Genomic DNA, 16198 nt, shown 5'->3' on the forward strand with positions numbered 1-16198 from the left:
TGAGTGGAGGATGCAGTGGCGATGTGCAGAACTCGTCAGTGAGGGCAGCCACAACAGGCAACCACTGTGTAATTGCTATTTCGGAAGCATCAAGCGCAAGGGTGGAAAACAGCAACTTCACAGAGCTTGTGAGGAGAGCCGGGGATGGAGGTGTGGTGGCAGGAGATGTGAGCGGAGGAGCGAAGCTGGAGATGAAGGGGTGTCGATTGAGTGGTGTTGCATGCTTGGAAGCAGGTGGAAAGGGAGGGAGCATGAAGATGCGAGCAGCAGTAGATGGGGTTGTTGTGTGCGAGAATAACAGCGTGGAGCGCAGCACTCTCGTTGGAGAGGCGAGCTGTGGAGGAGGCTTCTTCTTGCAATTTGATTCGTCTGGAGTGAGCTACTCGATGAGGAATGTGCATTTTTCAGGAAACGAGGCAGGACCGGGATCGGATGTGTTTGTGGTGTGTCCGACGCCTCGCATCACGATTGATCGGAATCGGTGGGTGGGATCAGCCGTGGAGGGGCAAGAAAACAAGACGATGTGGGTGATGGACAATGAGGAGCCACCGCTTGTGAATGCGACTCTGCTGAAATACCTGTTTCCGACAAAGGACAACATCATTTTTGTGAATACGGAGCATGGCTACAATGAGTCGTGTGGAGAGGAAGACTATCCATGCAACGAGCTGGGAGTGGGATTTGGGTGTCTGGGGACGGAGAAGGATGTTTTGCAGATCATGCATGGAACTGAGCTTGTTATGGAGATCGAGCGGAATGAAGCGCCACTGACGATCCGAGGAGGCGATGGAGCAGGAGCCACTTCAGTGCTAAATGTCAGATCCACAGGGCACATTGTGCTTGCTGCATACGTGCCAGAAATTGTGCTTTCGATTGAGCGAATCGCATTCAGACTTCCTCCACCTCCTGCAGCACACAGAGAGTTTGTTCTGGTGAGTTATGGAAAGGCGTATTTTGTGTCATGCACATTTGGGCAAGCGGAAGGGCAGGAGTTGGAAAGCGCAGAATGCGGGATGTGGATTGCATTGTGCATCGGAGGAGAGCTTGAACTGAATCATGTGGAAGTGAAGCAAATGGATTATGGAGCAGGAAGAGGAATTCTCAGTGTGGAGGGGAGTGGAGAAGTTGCGGTGGTTGATACGAATGTTTCTTTTGTGAATGGTGCTGGGAGTGGTTTGGTGAGCGTTGTGGGCACAGCTCATTTATCGATGGAGAATAGCACGATGGAAGATTGCAGCACGATCGATGGAGGAGTTGTGCACATGGAAGGCGAATGTGGATTGGATGTTACAAATGAATGTGCATTTTGTCGATGCACTTGCAGCAAAGGAAATGGAGGGTGGCTGAGTGCTGGATTGTCACAAGAAGGCTGTGTGCACATTGAAGATGCAAAGATCGAGGGGTGTGAGGCACATTCAGGGAATGAAGCAAATGGAGGAAAAGGTGGGGGAATAATGTTTGCGTTTGAGGATGATTTTGCTGGAGATTACTTGCTGAAATCCATTTTGTTTGCGGATAATGCGGCTGAACTGGGGCGAGATCTGTTTGTTGAGTGCAAGAGCTTGAATGAGACAGTGGCTCCAGCGCGATTTGAGGGAGTGTGTGGAGACAAAGCAGACGGCTCGGCAGATATGTGGGGATGGGATCGTACGATTTTGGATGGGAATGAAGTTAGTTTGGATATGTTTCTTGTTCAGCTTGTCAGCACTCGGATCTGCATCTCATCTCTCACTGGGCTTGACCTCCTTGGGTGTGGGGATGATGCGCTCCCTTGTTGCTCGTTCTGGCGAGCTGTTTCGAACACGGATCCAGCCAGCTCGGAAAGGGAGCTTGCTATTGAGGGAAGTGCATCGATCGAGGATGAGTACAATCTGTCGAACTTTGATATCTGTTCAAAGAATGAGTCTGAATGGGCAGAGGTTGCAGTCCGTTCATCGATCCCAGCTGGCCATTTGTCAGCTGTTATTGTGAATGAAAATGCGCTGAAACTGTGCCGTATCAGCTTTGTGATGCCATGCAGGTTTGAAGCCCCGAGAAATGCACTGATTGGATCGAGCGGCGAACATTCTCAGCTGCATGTTCTCAACTGTTCATTTGCTTGCGAGGCATCTGAGGCAGTGGAGTTTAGTGTTGTGCATGCTGATGGTGGGGCAGTTCAAGTTGAGGGATGCTCAATGAGAACTGTCAGTTGTATGAATGCTCCCTTTCGCATGAATGGAACATTGACCTTTTCAAATTGCACATTTGCAAGACTCTCAACACCAGGATCTTCTGAAGGTGGAGCATTGCGATTGGGATTGGGGATGAGCTTTTCATTGAAGATGGAAAACACAACCATACAAGGATGCTCGTGTTCTGCGACTGAAGGGAGTGGAGGAGGGTTGTTTCTTGATTGTGCTGATTCTTCGAATGAGTGCCTCTTCACGTTTAAAGAAATGACCATGAGTGAAAACAACGCAAACCAGGGGAAGAACATGTATATTTGTGGGGCTGATCTCAACAAATCGGTGACAAGAGATGCATTCGACTTCGACTTCAGCTCAGCCATAAAAGATGAAAACATGTTTGTTGGCCGAGACGGCTTGCTGGGTCAAGTTGATCTGCTGATATTCCTTGTTGGATATGAAGGAATGGAAGTTGCGGTTTCCGAAACTGGAGTTGATGTTGCAAGATGTGGAGGCACTGCACTGCCATGCTGCACATTCTGGAAGGCAATGCAGCAGTTCAGTCCGAGCAGCGTGAACATAACGCACATGCTGTTTATTGAAGAATCTGCCTTGTTGCGCAACTCCTTTGACGTCTCTGATTTTTCCATCACATCAGAAGCTGGCTCGACTGGCGAGCGCCAAGTGTCAAGCATTGCGTGTGAAGGAGAAGTGGATGGATCTGACTCTGCGTTGCTTTTAAACAGCAGAACGCTGAACATGTCGAATGTGTGCATCTCGATCAGAGGGGTGTTTGGGAACAGAGAAGGAGCAGTGGTGGCAAGCGAGAGCGGGGATTTGATGTTTTTCGGGTGCATATTTGAGACGCGGGTGGGTGTGGATGAGGCGAGCGATGTGGGGTTTGTGACTGTGAAGAGCGGAGGGGTGACCATGAAAGATCATGAAATGAGAAATGTTCATTCATCCCGAGCTGTGGTTGCTGTGCATGGAGGGTGCATGTGCGATGTTGATGGGCTGATTGCAGAGCACGTGGAGCTTGAGGATGTCTGCTTGTTCAGTTTTACTCGCAGTTTGGAGGGGCAATATCAAAGTCAGAGGCAGAGCCAGGAGATGAGCGCCAGATATGGAAATGGAGTAATTTGCACAACAGCACGTGTGAAGAACTCATCATTTATCACAGTGACAAGAGAAGGGAATGGGAGTGCTGTTGTTGAGTGCACAGGCGCAGGCTCTGGTGTGCACGGTGACGCTGAGTGCACGCGACTGCAAGTGAATGGAACGCGGTTTGAAGGATGCCGAGCGGGTGCAGGAGAGAAGGGGGGAGCGATGCTGTTTCTGCTGCAGGAAGGCGGGAGCATGAGCATGCGCGACAGCAGCATTATTCAGTGTGGATGCTCGATGGAGCGTGGCCGAGGAGGCGGGGTGTATGTGGAGAGCTGGGTGAATGGAGCGCTTGAGATGCTGTTTTCGCGAATGACGCTCAAAGCCAACACAGCGAAAGTTGGGAACGATATTTTTATCCGGTGTGAGTCGATTGAGACGCAGATCAACGAGACGCTGTTCCAGATTGATGTGAATGGAGACGGGTTCAATGTGGTGAATGCCATCTTTGGGATCGATCTTGTTCACCGAGATCCTGTTGATCTGATGAACTTCATCAGCATATTCCAGTCAAGCACGATTCTTGTGAGTTCTGCGGCTGGCAGCAACGGAAGCAACGAGCGGCAGTGTGGGATATTTGATCTTCCGTGCCTTTCTGTGGAATATGGGCTGGCGCATGTTTCAGGGAGATATGCAAGGATGCTCCTTGTGCACACAGCATCAGGACTTTGTGGCGAGGCAGACTTTGATTCAGTTCAGGTGGGCGCAGCAGAGGGCACGATTTGTAGTGTTGATGTTGCATCAGGAATGAATTGCACGCGCTCTTCGGTTGGCATCACCGCAGGCAAGGTGGGGTTCACAGGAGTTCAGTTTGTGTTTCCTGCAGCGTTTGCATCGGAGCATTTTGTTTTCCTTGAAGCACAAAATGGGAGTCTCTCAATCACATCTTGCAGTTTCGCTGCACATTCTGTTGGTCAGTCCTCAACGAATGCTGCTGCTGCGGATGAATCATTTAGCATCATCCCGTTCACCCTCATTTGTGCAGAAACAGCATCGATTGTTGTGTCTGGCCTCAAGATTATGAGTCTGGAACTGGGATCGCCTTCTCCGCTGATTAAAGTGGGAAGCATTTCAGCGACATTCCATTTTTTGCATTTATCGAACGTGAGATTGGAGAATTCAGCAGTATCAATAACCCAGCAGAATTCAGGCGCTGAGGGTAATTTGGAAAGCCAGGGTTTTGAGCTTGCATCGTCAGTCTTTGAGAATGTGACATGCCCCTCGGCAGAAGGTGGCATTATTGCTTCAAAGGCATGTGAAATGCCGCTGAGGCTGTGCAACTGCTCTGTTTCAAAATGCACGCTTCAAAGTCAGAAAGGGTGTGTTGCCTTGTTGGATTCATGCAGAAACGTCACGATGGATGTCTGTGCATTTTCAGGAACAGGCGTTGGCTCGACTGCAAATGGCAATGCTGAATTCAGGGATATCCAGGAATGGATCTGCAGATGGAATGGATCGGCTGTGATGCTTGTGAACAGCACAGCAACGCTGAAGGACACAAGGATTTCAGATATGGAAATGGGGGGATTGAGCGTTGAAGGTGGGAAGGCAAGAGTGGAAAAGGGGGAGTTTGCGGGTAACAGTGCAGGAATCAGAAACTATGAATCGGCGAGAAGGAATGTTCTATGCTTTGGCAGCGCATCATTGGAGATTGAAAGTTTGAAAGGGGGAGACGGGCTGAAAGAGAACAGTTCGATGTGGATTTCGTCTGACAATGGCTGCAAGCTTGGTGGGCTGGCGGCCGAGAGGGCATCGCCATTTTTCATTCCTGTTTTGAGGAATGTGGAAGCTGTGAAAGATGGAAAGAAGATAGATATTGTGTTTGAAGGGCAGCTTCTGATGCCGTGTAACCTGGGGATGCGACTCACATTCACAAGAGGGGATGAAAAAGAGATTGTAAGGGGAATATTTGGAGAAGACAATTTTGTATCAGAGAACGAAGTCCATTCATCAATCGAAGATTCTGGAGCTGGATGGGATGAAGAACAAACAGAAGTGAGTGTTAGCATTCTATTTGGAAAATCAGATTCTCCTTCATCAACAACAGATTTCATTCTGAAGAATAGAAGCGAGCTAAAAGCAAATGGAAATGATAAACTTGTTGAAGGCAAAAATGGATATGGATCTTCTTCAACGGTGATAATTGTCATTTTGGTTGTGATGTTGTTGATTGTTCTAATAATTTCTGTGATATTCATTGTTCGATGGAGAAAGCAAAAGAGAAGAACCGAAGAATTGGAGATCATTGTGGAGGATACGGTGAAAAAGGATCCGAAACTGATTGAGATGATGACGATGGAAATGTCACCTGAAGAGAGGTGGAGAAGAGTGGAGAGGGAAGCAGAGAAGAAGAATGAAGAGAGGATTAAGAAGAGAATATATGAGACGAATATGGAACATTCCGAATCGTCAGAGCACCTTCTTTCTGAAAGTGGTTCCACTGAATATATTCTTGGAAGAGACTCAGACAAGATTCCTGAATGGATGCTGGAGAAAGTGGATGACAAAGAGGAAGAAGATGAAACAAGAAAGAGAACACCATCACCATCCATCTCTTCCACTTCATCCACATCAACAACTGATTCAGATTCAACATTTGTTAGAGGGGAGGATCTATGTCCAACCACCTCATCGATGTCGAATCTTGTGGATGCAATGGCATGCTCAGTTCCTCACGAGAAGCTGATTGTGGATCTGAGGGATTCACTGTTCATACTGCTTCATGGAAGGAACGGGAAGAAAGAGATGGCGATTGGCACTCTTCAGGAGAGGGAGCTGACAGCTGCTCAGATCCTGTTCTGGGTGGCGAACGGTGCACTCCACTCATTTGACGAAATGGAAAACCCTCTTTCTTCTCTTGCGAATCTGAGTCCGCACATTGTTCTGTTCTCTGAGCACATGGTGATCACAATAGCGATGCACTCAGACTGCTCGTCAGACTCGGATTCAGACTCATCATCCATCTCATCATCAACTGTTGCGACATCTGCCAGCGATGATGATAGAGACTCTCTGCCCTCTTCAGCGTTTGAGGATGAAGATGACAACAGGAAGGAATGCATGCGATGGAAGGCACCTGAATTGTTGATGAATAATAAAATGGGAGCAACAAAGAAAACAGCTGTGTTTTCGATTGGGATGATGCTGTGGGAGTGTTTGACGCTGAAGGTGCCGTTTGGGGAGTATGAGGCAGAGATGGCTGGGTGGATGATCAAAGAAAGAGGACTGCCGAACATGGGAGTTGTTGAGAACAGCCAGCTGCGAGATGCAGTGTGCAGCATGCTGCAGTTTGAGGCAGAAAACCGCCCACGGCTGAGAGACCTGAAGCGAGAATTCATCCGATACTGTCCGGCAAGCATGGCGACTTTCACTGTTTCGGATGCAATCGGATTAGAAGAAAGCGGAAGATGTGGAAGTGGGAATGAGAGTGTGAGTGGAAGTGAAATAGCAGAGAGAAAATGAAAAAAGAAAAGAGGATATTTGGGAGAAAACGATAATGAATGAAGTTGTTAATGTGTTGGAGGGTTATGTGTTGGTTTGGGTTCTTGATTTTTGTTTCCTCACAGAGGAAAGAGAAGACACTTCATTTTTGTGGGTTGAGCTTTTCCATTTCAACAATAATCTTTAAATGCCATTTTTTTTTCAAATATTTATTTTCTGGATTTTTTATTTTGTGGCAATTCGCCAAATATACACAAAAACAAAATCCTAATTATCTGTGAAATAAAGAAATTATTATTTTCATGTTTGTTCAAAGCTATTATGAAAATGAGCAAAAATGCACTAATAATTCATTTTTTTTCTTAATTATTGAACGAAAAGTCTCAACAAAAGCTGAAATAGTAAGTTGACAAAGAAGATTTTGAAAACATTTCCAACTTTCTTTATTTCCAGAGCATATTTCTTCACTTCTTTTATTTTCAAATTGTTTGTCGTAACTTGAATCTTCAATGATGCTGCAATTTCTTTCAGGAAAAAATGACGATTCTGCAATAAATTGAACAATTCTTTTGATGTTTTCTCTCCATTATATTCTTTCTTTTTCTGATAATCACTTAATTGTCGTTTGTGATAAAAAATACTGAAATCCTGTTTCAGATTATACACACATATTTCACTCAAAAACAACGAAAAAGAAAGTGTAAAATGCACAAACTACCATTTCAGACATTTGAAGAGTAAAAAACAAAGAAGTGCAATTAGCACATAGCAGCCAACTAATATTATTACTGGCTTTGATGATCCAGTGTCAGTGCCACCAGGAAGCCATACATTCATACTATTCAGGAGAAAGAGATATTAATGAATAATAATCAATGGAAAAGAAAAAAATTAAAAGAAAAAAAGATAACGAAAAAAGTGTAGTAAAAATAGCTCTCCATTGAATTGTCACAGATTTGCACACCCCCATGTTGATCCGATCAGCTGCATCATCCCAAATACGCACATTACAAGCGTCACATCTTTGGCTATTCTGTTCACCCTATTTGATGTGCGACTCAACTTCACCGAAAGCCAGCCAAGATAATTTGCTTGAGTGTTTGTGAGTGTTTCTTCAGATGACTCCACTTTTTCCACAAGAAACACAACCAAATCAAACACAGAACGCAAATATCTTTTCGTCTGCGCGCAAACAAACCTAATCTCCTCCTTAGTTGCTGAACATAGAGAACTCAAAACTTCGCGATAAGGTTTCAGTCCGAAATGCAGCCAGTGGAGGCGTTCTCTGTCAGCGTCTATTCTGTTTAGCAGATCTTCTTGATCTCCTTCGTGATGCAAAGACTGTGCAAGTGCAAACAGCGTTTCAACCTGGAATTCAGAAAGTCATTAAAAGAGATGGTTATAAATCAAATGGAAAATGCTCACAATATTTTGGTACACAAAAAAAGAAAAGAAAAAAATTTGGATAAAATTTCAATGAATTTATAGAAAGATTTAAAATAAACAATGATATAAGCAAAGTATGTAAAAATCGTTTACAATATACTGTCATACTTCTCGTTCAATTTGTTCAACATCATCTTTGTACTCCAAAACAAATGAGTTTAGAATCAAATAAAGCAAAAAATCAACTTTCATTGGTGATCTTTTCTTCTCGAATGCAATTTTTTCTCCAGCACAACCACGTTCGTCTGGAGGTGTGCCATCTGACAAATTGATGTTTTTGGGCAAAGATAAAGAAGAAGATGAAGAAGCCGAAGCCGATGAAGAGGAAGATAAAGATCTGCAACTTCTATGAATGCTTACAGAATTTATACCAATGCTATTAACTGGCAATTCTTTGACACTCGCATGAGAATAAATTTTTCTTTTCATTTCATCTTCCTTTTCTTGAGCTTCAGAATTTTTCTCCTCTTGTTTAGGACGATTTTCATCAAGCAAAAGCTCTTTTCTTTCTGCTTTATCTGTTTGGCTATCCTTTGGATAAACTTCTCCAATAACATCTTCGCTTTCACCTCCTTTTCTTCTTCTAACTAATGGCAATTCAATGTTTTCGTCATCGTCTTCATCTTCTTCGTTTTCTGCACTCTCTTCTTCCAAAAGCGATGAAGCAACTTTCAGAGCACCATTCTCCTTCAGTTGCTGCATTGGCATGGATATATATCTCCATTCAATGTCGTTCAAATCTTTTTCATTTTGCCCTTCTTCCAAATAATCGGAATATCTTCCTTTTTCATCGTGTATTGTCTCTGAATTATTCATAGGAATTGAAGCTGATGATGATGAACATCTTAACAAAGAATTTGAAAGCTGAGTCGATGATGAAGATGGCAACTGGCTTTCCAGACGAAGAGAGTCTCCAAACGAATCAGTACTTAAGGATAGATGCTCGTGAGAAGTCTGTTCTTCTGGCAATAAGTGTTGCTTATTATCTTTTCCCTCTTCATTCATTTCTCCTTCGTCAACGCTAAGGTGTGCTCTCCTCCCTGGATGTGAATGTCCGCCTTCAAGAATACCTCTTTTCTCTGTTTCAACTGGCATCAGCATTGTTCTGCCTTGTCCTGAAACAATAACAGTGGCAGTTCTCCTCGGAGCATCTATTTCATAATCATTGTTCATTCCAAAGTGAATACTTTCTTCTTCTTCATCGCGAGATGGTTCAATAATCTTGCGTTCTTTTTGTTGTTGCTTTTTTCTAGAAATCTTCCATTTTTTATTCATTCCTTGCTCTTTTTTCCGTTCATTCTTTGTTTCCCCTTTCATCCTCGAAGTGTTTAAGTTTTTCGTAATAATTCGTGGAAGATCAGAAAAAAATGAATCATCCGTTTCCTCCTATAAATATAAAAATAAACAAGATATTAAATAAAGGTAAAGAGTTAAAAAAAAATTGCGTATAATATCAATATTTAGATGGAAATTGCTCAAAACCTCTTCACTATTTATAAACGCTTTCAAATCCTCCCATGCATCTGTAATTCCATTAATTTCATCTCTATGAAACGTAAGGAGAAAATAATCTCCAACAACAATTGAAACTTCCGTCAATTCTTTTTCTCCACTTTCAGCCATACAAATCATAAAAAGATAATTTGAAAATACTTCCCATTTAGCACTAGAGTCCTCCTTTATGATATCGTCCACTGTCAACTTATGTAGATAAAACATGTATCCTACTTTTTCGATATTTTCTTTGTTCATCTTCCCTTCAAAATCAATCCACATTTCATTATCAGTATTTGGTCCATTTGAAATCATCTCTTTTACAAAATCTTCGAAATTATTTATTATAATGCGAGTTTCTTTCGTTACGATAGTTATTTTCAACATCTTAAAGTCATAAAACTTTGAAATCAACCATAAAAGAATTCTCAATTATTAAATATGGTTTGAAAAGTGAATTTTGATAAAAAAAATTTTAATTCATTTTTGAAAATGCTTGAAAGAACGAGTTTTTGTATGGAAAAAATAAAATGTGAAATTATCTTGGAAATTATTTTTAATATTATTTCTAAATAAAAGGTAAAGTCAATTATCAAAAATGATAATGTATCTATGTAACTACAGAATTCGATCAGTGCTAGATCGTATTCTTCTAACATTGTCACACGAGCTATCTTTACATTAAAAATTAATAAATTATTAAGATTATTATTGCTGAAATTTCCAAAAAAAGAATATAACTGCAAGATCATCTTGAATAAAAAAAGCCTTATTTCTAAGCTTCAACCGCTATTGAAGCCCCAATTGAAATAATGCCATTAAACGTACCGTGTTTCGTAAGTGGGGCAACAAGATGAACTTTCTTCGACTGAAAAGATAACTCAGTGAAATGTTTAACAAGAGAGTAGCACAATGCAAAGTGATAAGAAGACGGAGAAGGAAAGTTTAAAGACAAATTATCAGCAGATGAATTTAACAATTGAGAAGCAAATTGTATAAGGGAAGGCGTCCTGAAATAGAAGTACTGTTGAACTTGAGGCAATTCTAACGATGGAGATTGTGGAGAATACATCAGAAGTTTTGCTGAAGCAACAGTTGGACAAAGAATTGAATTGGATGCAATTTTTTGCTTTGCCTTTTTGAGGAGAGGCAAATACGACGGTAATTCAAGTACAAACGAAATGTTTGTGTCTGACGGTGAAACGAAATGAGAGAACAAAGCTTTGAGTGAAGCAAGCTGAGATGCGAGTGATCCATCGGATGTTGTTGTGTTTTTGTTTAATCTGCCTTCATTTGATTGGCCAAATGTCAGACCATTGGCACCTCCAGCTATGCAGATGCTGGCCTCTCCAATCAGATCGTCCTCGCCCATTCGTTCAACATCGCAGCAGAGTGCAAAGATGTTGAAAGAAGAGAGGAGCCTTTGCAACGCATGGCGAAATATCGACAGGAAAGAAGATAATGGAAGAGTCAGCAAGAGAAAATGAGGTGAATGTGAAAGCTCAAGAAAAGAAGAAGAAGAAGAAGAAGAAGAAGAAGAAGAAGAAGAAGATTTTAATGAAGAATCAGAGCTTGAAAGCTCCAAGCGAGTGAGAGGGGACAAAGCGTATGAAATGAGATCTGAATTGATAAACCACTCCAAATCAGAGAAAGTCACACTAAAATGGAGTGAAGGAGATGGATTAGCAGTTGATTCTGCAAGCAAAGAGGATGATGCAAAAGTTGAACCATCCTTCCCAGTTAACAACTGTTGTTTGCCTGAATCGACTGATGAAAAAGAAAAGTTTGTTTTTGAAGAAAGATTTTCATTCTTGGTTTGTGGAATTGAAACAGCAAAAGACAACTTCCGTTCGGTTGTTGTGAAATCTTCTTTCATCCAAATTGGATTTGTTGACTTTTTGCTTTGTCCAACAATCACATTCGACACTGGAACTTCAGTTTTGATGATTTTGTTATTATTTGCAGTGCCATTATCTACTTTCTCATCTGTCCATGCACGTTCCAAACTAAGTTTGGAGTTAATGTTCTTGACAACGCCAGCAACGTCAAATTGTGTCGTGCCCAGAAGAAGATACGGCTCAATCTTTTTGTCTGACTGCTGCCAGTCACTGAGCACATCGTCAGCATCAGCATCGCTTACACCCTGAAGCAGTCGATCGCGTATGCTGCTCATTTCAGCACTCCACTCAGGCGAGTCAGCTGGGTTGGTGCACAAGCCGTGGCAGCTGGCAAAAGAAAACGAAACTGAAATGTCTGCCAAAACAGGAAATGAGGCCAACTGTTGAGTCTCTGACGTGTTTGATCCAAGTGATGCCTGTTGGAACAGCGTGGAGATATCCAACGAAGGAGGATTAAGACCCAACTCGAAGATGGAACAAACTGGTGTGTGGTCTGAGCAAGTGCATGTCGCATGAGGTGCAGTGTGCGGTACAACAAGCTTCAGAGAAGACGATGGAAGACAGTTCGGCATGTCTGTAATTGTGATGTTCTTTGATTTTTCTTCTTCTTTATTCGTTTTCAAAGAAGTATCCAATATATCATTCGAAGATATTGATTCTATTCTATTTGAACAACAAATTGAATGCTTTTGACATCCAAGACGTGACATCCAGACAATCCTGTCTGTGTACGATGGAGTCTGCTCTTTCTTGTTTGAATACACAAGTCCTGTCATAGCTGGATCACGATAATTTAATATCTCATTCGATCCAACATTCTCCTTCACACAAAGTGCATTTGTTCTGCCAGCAACCATCCGATATGTTGGCAGATGGTTCAGTCGTCTTGGCTCGTTAAAGGCAAACAGAAGATGGTGAAACGAGCGCTGTTTCCGCAGCTGGTCGCACCCAAGAAGCCAGCTCGATGCGGAAGCAACTGATCGCTGAAAAGAAGCTGGAGAATTTGAAATTTCACTCTCTGATTTCTCCTCAACATATTCTGAATGAGCCTTTTTCTCTTCTGCCTTGCTGCTTTTGTTCTTCTTTTCTCCAAACTGTTGGGAAATAGCACCTGCTTGGCGATGCAAGCAGTCGAGAACAACTTGAAAAGGTCTGTCCAGTCTGTAGTTCATGTCGCCCACAAACAGAACATTCGAAGCCAGACAAGATATTCCGCATTTAGAAAGAATATGATGAATGTCTCTCATCCAATCTTTCAGCTGCGCATTCGGCTCGAGTGCAATTTTGGCTGAAGAAGATGTATATGAAGATGGCAAAGAAAGCATCGAAGAGGAGGAAGAAGGCAAAGCACTCGGATTGCTTGAATCTGCACTCCATTCATCTGAAGATGCACTCGAAAAAGTGCTGAGTGAAATGGATGTGATTTCTTTTCCGTCGATTGAAAGTGTCAAAGGAATCTTTGTTTGAACGGGTGTTGATAGCATCGAGGTTGTTGGTGGCGATACAGCTCTTCTGTTATATGATGGAGGAGATGACTGAGGAGAAAAAGATGTTTTGAAGAGACCTTCAGAAGAGGAGGAAGAAGAAGCAGAAGCAGAAGAAGAGGCAAGCGATGAAAGCAAGTCAGCAACTGGAGAGAAAGCAAAAGCAGCCATTGTTGAATTCTCGCTTGCAGATGTTGAGAATGGAAAAGTCTTGTACAGTGACATCAGCGACAGTGTGTTCAGCTTTGATGGGGTTGATGCTGCTGCTGGTGTTGCAATGTGCATCGGATCGAAAGAGAGAGCATTGGACGAAGACAAAGAGCCAGACAATCCAGACAGAACAGATGCGATGTTGTCGTTTCTCTCCCATCCTCTCCAAGCAAATGCATTCAAATGTGCATTTATGAAGCAGATTGTGGTTGTGCCGCCTTCGATGGCGTTCTGTGGTGTGCTGTCATACAATTCAGTTGGAGAAGCTTGTGATTGCGAAGATGATTGACTTATAATATTTCGACTGAAGCGATGAGATTTCCTTACCCAGCTTTCTCTACCAGCACCTCCAATGCCCAAACAGATGCCTGTACCGCCTTTATTTCCCATCATCTGCATCTGCCCACACGCCTCAACAGATGAAAGAGGAGCAGAAACAAACGGTAAAAGTGAGCGCACACAAAAGACATAACAGCGAATGCCCCACAAAACAGATGAGCCAACAAGAGAATGGCTTGGAAGGCATGCTCGAATCAATGAAAGAAGGTCAGATGGGTCAGATCCGTTGCGTTTTTTGTCTGTTTTGTCGGATTCATCTGCTGCTGATGAAGTTGGTAAGTGTTTGCTTTCTTTTTCTTTTGATTTAAAAGAAGAATCGTCTGACGAAGCAAACATGTCACTTCCCTTTTGCTTTCCTTCGCTTTCAGTCTGCACTTTTTCCTCTTCGTATGAAGATTCCTGGAATCCCAAGTAAACAATGTCGCAGTCAGCTGCAGAAATGTGAGGGGGCGTGTCAGATGTTGCATTCAACAGATTCTTCAGGTGTGCTGGATAAACGTTGCCCAAATTCCACGTGGCTGAAAAGATCGTAACAGAAGGCGGCAGAAAACGATAAACACACAAATCGCTCTTTTCTGACAGGTTCAATGAAGATTTAGACACAACAGAAGAAGATGATGAAGCAGAAGAAGAAGCAGAAGATGATGAGGGAGAAATGGCAACTGGAGAAGAAGTTGATGATGTTGGATAGCTACCTTGCATTTCTTGTGTTTCCTTATTGTATTCATCTTTGATCTCCTGCAGCTTGTGAATTGTTTCGTCCAATCGAGCCTTCAAACTTTGCTTTTCCTTCTCATCTGCAATAGCTTCTGCATACAGCGAATTCTCCCCTGATGGTAATACAATACATTTCATTGGGAATTTTGGATCTCTTTTTTCTTTCTCCTTTTTCTTCTCTTTTTGCTTCTGCTTTTCCTGAAGAAGTGGCTGCTTCACAAGTCCTTCGTAATCGTCATCGTCTGCATCAGAAGTCGAACTCCAGTTAGAATTGCTACTATCTTCTTGCTTGGCTTTTTCTCTTTTGCTTTCTGCCAGAAATTCAAATGGATCAATCACAGAACAGAGCATTGTGCCTGGAGGGAATACGTGTCGCATATCAGAAAGTGGAATAGAAAGTGTGGCGGAAGACGAAGAAGACCCAAAGATTGAAGATGCTGAAGATGTTTCATTCGGAAATTGATCTTTTGATTCAGATGCAAAAGAAGAAGGGAATGGAAGAGAAGTTTTTGGATCCAAAAACAGTTCGTTTATGATCAGGTCGCTTTCAGCTTTTGGTTTAAAAAGCATGCTGATTCTATTTGCAATCAGTTCTCCTTTTTCTCTTTCGTCTTCTTCTCCCTCTTTTTTGTTCAGTTTTGCCATCTCCTTTGCTTCGTGTGCCCAGAGCTCCTTCACTTTCTCTTTGTATTTCTTTTCAGTCATTTTTGCGGTTGTTGGCTTGTCGAAGAGAAATGGATTGGGCAGCGATGGATTGAAAAGAGGAGAGAATTCATCGAATGGAACAAAAGGAAAACGAGAAGAAGAAGACAGCGAAGCGGATGAAGCAAAAGATGAAAGCATTGAAAAGACTTTGTTTGAAAAACTTGCTTCGCTTTTTGAAGAAGATGAAGACAAATGTGCAGACATAGCTGTCCGATTAGCATGTTCGTCTTTATAAACATAAGCAACTATTTCACTGCCATTCCTCAACTCAAGATGTTTTGTGTCATCGCTCTTGCTTTTCTCTTTATCTTCTTGGAGACGATCGTGTTTGTTAGACCTTCTTTTGTTCTTTCTCTTCTCTTTTCTGATTTTCAGTGCCTGTTTTGTCTCACTGTGACTGAAAAACACTCCACAAACAATCATTCCGCAGAGCGGAGTGAAAATCGAGTGGAATATCGCAAACACAGACATTGTGGCAAAATGCTCTGAATTGATGTCTTCCTTTTTGGTCTCTGCATTCATGCCTTCCCATTCGGTGAAAAATGCTATGAAATGATCAGCTATCCACAAAAGATGGGTCAGAATAAATCCAATCACAACGGCTTAATAAAAGAGAAAAAGAATTCAAAACATTTTCTTCATAAAAAAAAATGGGGGGGTATATGCAAACATGCAAGTTGAATGTTTATTGAGCGATATTTCTTTTTCAAAGAGCTGTCGTTCACAGAAATAGAGCGATGATGAGACAAAGTTATTGTAATTCGAATAAACATGCTTCAATTAATCAAAGAAAACTCAAAAATGCATTCAATTAAATGAAAAGGTTGCAAACTACAAGCAAGCAACAATCACTGCGATGATTACAAATTGACATGTGACAAGGCGTGACCAAATTTCATCAAAAAATACATCAGCTGGTTTGTTCTTTGCGTTTGTTCGGAAATAATATTCCAAAAATGATAAAATGCAAGAAATAGCAGGATATGTCCAGCTAATTAGATGATATATTGGAGCATATTTCGCTGCCTAAAAAGCAAATTTTTCATTTATTTGAAAATTTTGGGAAAATTATGAATAAAAATAAAATTCATAAATAAAAGCACAAACCCTTTTGTATCTGGAAACAATCATCATATAA

The 16198-nt window shown here is 42.1% G+C and overlaps 3 protein-coding genes across 3 annotated transcripts; 1 reads left to right on the forward strand and 2 right to left on the reverse strand.

Annotated features, from left to right (window-relative positions):
- The first annotated feature begins 226 nt into the window (after nucleotides 1–226).
- Nucleotides 227–7117, forward strand: MONOS_243 (uncharacterized protein). The gene has a single exon (XM_067872348.1). It carries the CDS (start codon nucleotides 252–254, stop codon nucleotides 6786–6788), a length of 6537 nt encoding a protein of 2178 aa, XP_067731760.1. The 5' UTR covers nucleotides 227–251; the 3' UTR covers nucleotides 6789–7117.
- On the reverse strand, nucleotides 7057–10022 carry MONOS_242 (uncharacterized protein; the record flags this gene model as incomplete). The annotated part of the gene is made up of 4 exons (XM_067872338.1): nucleotides 7057–7605; nucleotides 7732–8135; nucleotides 8322–9599; nucleotides 9696–10022. The coding sequence occupies 4 exons, from the start codon at nucleotides 10020–10022 to the stop codon at nucleotides 7482–7484; spliced, it is 2133 nt and encodes a 710-aa protein (XP_067731761.1). The 3' UTR covers nucleotides 7057–7481.
- Nucleotides 10023–10190: 168 nt separating this feature from the next.
- MONOS_241 (uncharacterized protein) lies at nucleotides 10191–16194 on the reverse strand (the record flags this gene model as incomplete). The annotated part of the gene is made up of 4 exons (XM_067872328.1): nucleotides 10191–15662; nucleotides 15731–15834; nucleotides 15893–16086; nucleotides 16168–16194. The coding sequence occupies 4 exons, from the start codon at nucleotides 16192–16194 to the stop codon at nucleotides 10483–10485; spliced, it is 5505 nt and encodes a 1834-aa protein (XP_067731762.1). The 3' UTR covers nucleotides 10191–10482.
- Between the last annotated feature and the right edge of the window lie 4 nt (nucleotides 16195–16198).

Source organism: Monocercomonoides exilis, assembly GCF_001643675.1.
Source record: "Monocercomonoides exilis strain PA203 chromosome Unknown scaffold11-1913109, whole genome shotgun sequence".
Taxonomy (NCBI): Eukaryota; Preaxostyla; order Oxymonadida; family Polymastigidae; genus Monocercomonoides; species Monocercomonoides exilis.